The sequence below is a fragment of the Fulmarus glacialis genome, unplaced genomic scaffold, assembly GCF_000690835.1.
Source record: "Fulmarus glacialis isolate BGI_N327 unplaced genomic scaffold, ASM69083v1 scaffold17935, whole genome shotgun sequence".
Lineage (NCBI taxonomy): Eukaryota > Metazoa > Chordata > Aves > Procellariiformes > Procellariidae > Fulmarus > Fulmarus glacialis.
The window spans coordinates 4,109-5,679 of NW_009212505.1; the positions used below are offsets into that span (position 1 = coordinate 4,109).

The 1,571-nt window shown below is 61.4% G+C and overlaps 1 protein-coding gene across 1 annotated transcript in view; it reads left to right on the forward strand.

Annotated features, from left to right (window-relative positions):
• The window catches only part of TRIM41 (tripartite motif containing 41), a 4,518-nt gene extending 3,811 nt beyond the window's left edge, over positions 1 to 707 (forward strand). The window contains exon 6 of the mRNA XM_009577907.1: positions 180 to 707. Coding sequence (XP_009576202.1) covers positions 180 to 697 — 518 coding nt within the window. The 3' untranslated portion in view covers positions 698 to 707. The remainder of the gene's footprint in view (positions 1 to 179) is intronic.
• Positions 708 to 1,571: the final 864 nt, after the last annotated feature.

A 1,571-nucleotide genomic window follows, 5' to 3' on the forward strand; every position in this document is an offset into this window, starting at 1 on the left:
CCCTGAAAAAACCGAGGACAGACCCACGGCGGGGGGCTATCAGCCACTGGTGCTGCAGATACACACGTGGGTGAGGATTTGGGGTTGGGAACTAAGAGGAGGGGAAAAATCTTGGGATTGGGATTTACGGGGAGGTAGAGGTGACCAGTGACCCCCTGACGTCCCCGTCTCCCTTCCAGCCGACGTCACCCTGGACCCCGACACAGCCCACCCTCGCCTGAGCCTCTCCCTGGACCGACGCAGCGTCAAACTGGGCGAACGCCGCCAGGATCTGCCGGACAACCCCAAACGTTTCGATTCGGATTATTGCGTGCTGGGTTCCCAGGGCTTCACCACCGGCCGTCACTACTGGGAGGTAGAAGTGGGAGGCCGACGAGGTTGGGCGGTGGGCGCAGCCCGCGAAACGGCTCGTCGCAAAGAGAAGACGGTGGGTCCTCACCAAAAAAGAGAAATTTGGTGCGTGGGCACCAACGGGAAGAAGTACCAGGCGTTGACGGCTACGGAGCAGACGGCCCTGTCGCCCAGCGAACGGCCCCGGCGCTTCGGCGTCTACCTGGACTACGAACGGGGTCAACTCTGCTTCTACAACGCCGAGAGCATGACCCACATCCACACCTTCAACGCCTCCTTCCACGAGCGCATCTTCCCCTTCTTTCGCATCTTGGCCAAGGGCACCCGCATCAAAATCTGCGCCTGACCGGCCATCCCTCGCCTCCCCGCCGGCCGCCTCTATCTGCGTCGGATCCGGCCTCGCCCTGGGATCCGGCCGTGCACAAGGCCCCGCTCTTTTTTTTTTTTTCCCCCGCCTCGAATCCCTCGGATCCCGTTTTGGGATCCGACGCTGCACTTGTCTTTTTGCACCTGCTTGCTCACAAGACCTCTTCCCTCCACCTCCTGTCAGCTCCTTCCCCGGGATCTCGTCGGCGCCGCACCGATCCGAAGCTGGTTTTGTTTGGAATAGGGAAGGATCCGCCTCGGAGGCGTTTTCCGCTGCTAGGAGCTCCTCTCTCCCTTTCCCGGTCGGCACCTGCAGCTTTCCAGCGCGCTCTCCACCCGTGTCGTGCCCACGGTTTGAGTTTTGAGGTGCGTCTTGGCTCTTCGGACGCGGAGCTCGCCGGGGATGGGTCTGTACGTCGAGGAGCGAGCGCTCTTGGCTTCTTGAAACTCCCATCGTCATCTTTCCAAAATGGTCGGCTTTCGTATCCCAGTTGTGCCCAGGTGCCTGGATTTCTTGGGATTCACCTTCTGAGCATCTTCACGCCCCTTCGGCTGGTGTTTGGACCCGGAGTCGACCCCGCTTTAACCCGCCGTCTTCCCCTGTCCTTTCCTCGCGCTCCCTTCCATTTTTGGGGGGGGAGCAGGGGTCTCGGATCTCCTAACCGCCCCCCCCCATTCCCTTCGGAACCGTTTCTTGTGGGCCTGGCACTTTATTCGGGGCCGAGGAGGGTGCGAAGAGCCGGGTTCCTCCTCCAGAGCCGGCACATCCCGGTCGCGGGGGTAGGAACCGGCCTCCCGTTTTCCCCTTGCAGCTTGAGAGCTCTCCGAGATGGGGATATTTATTTTCTCTCCCC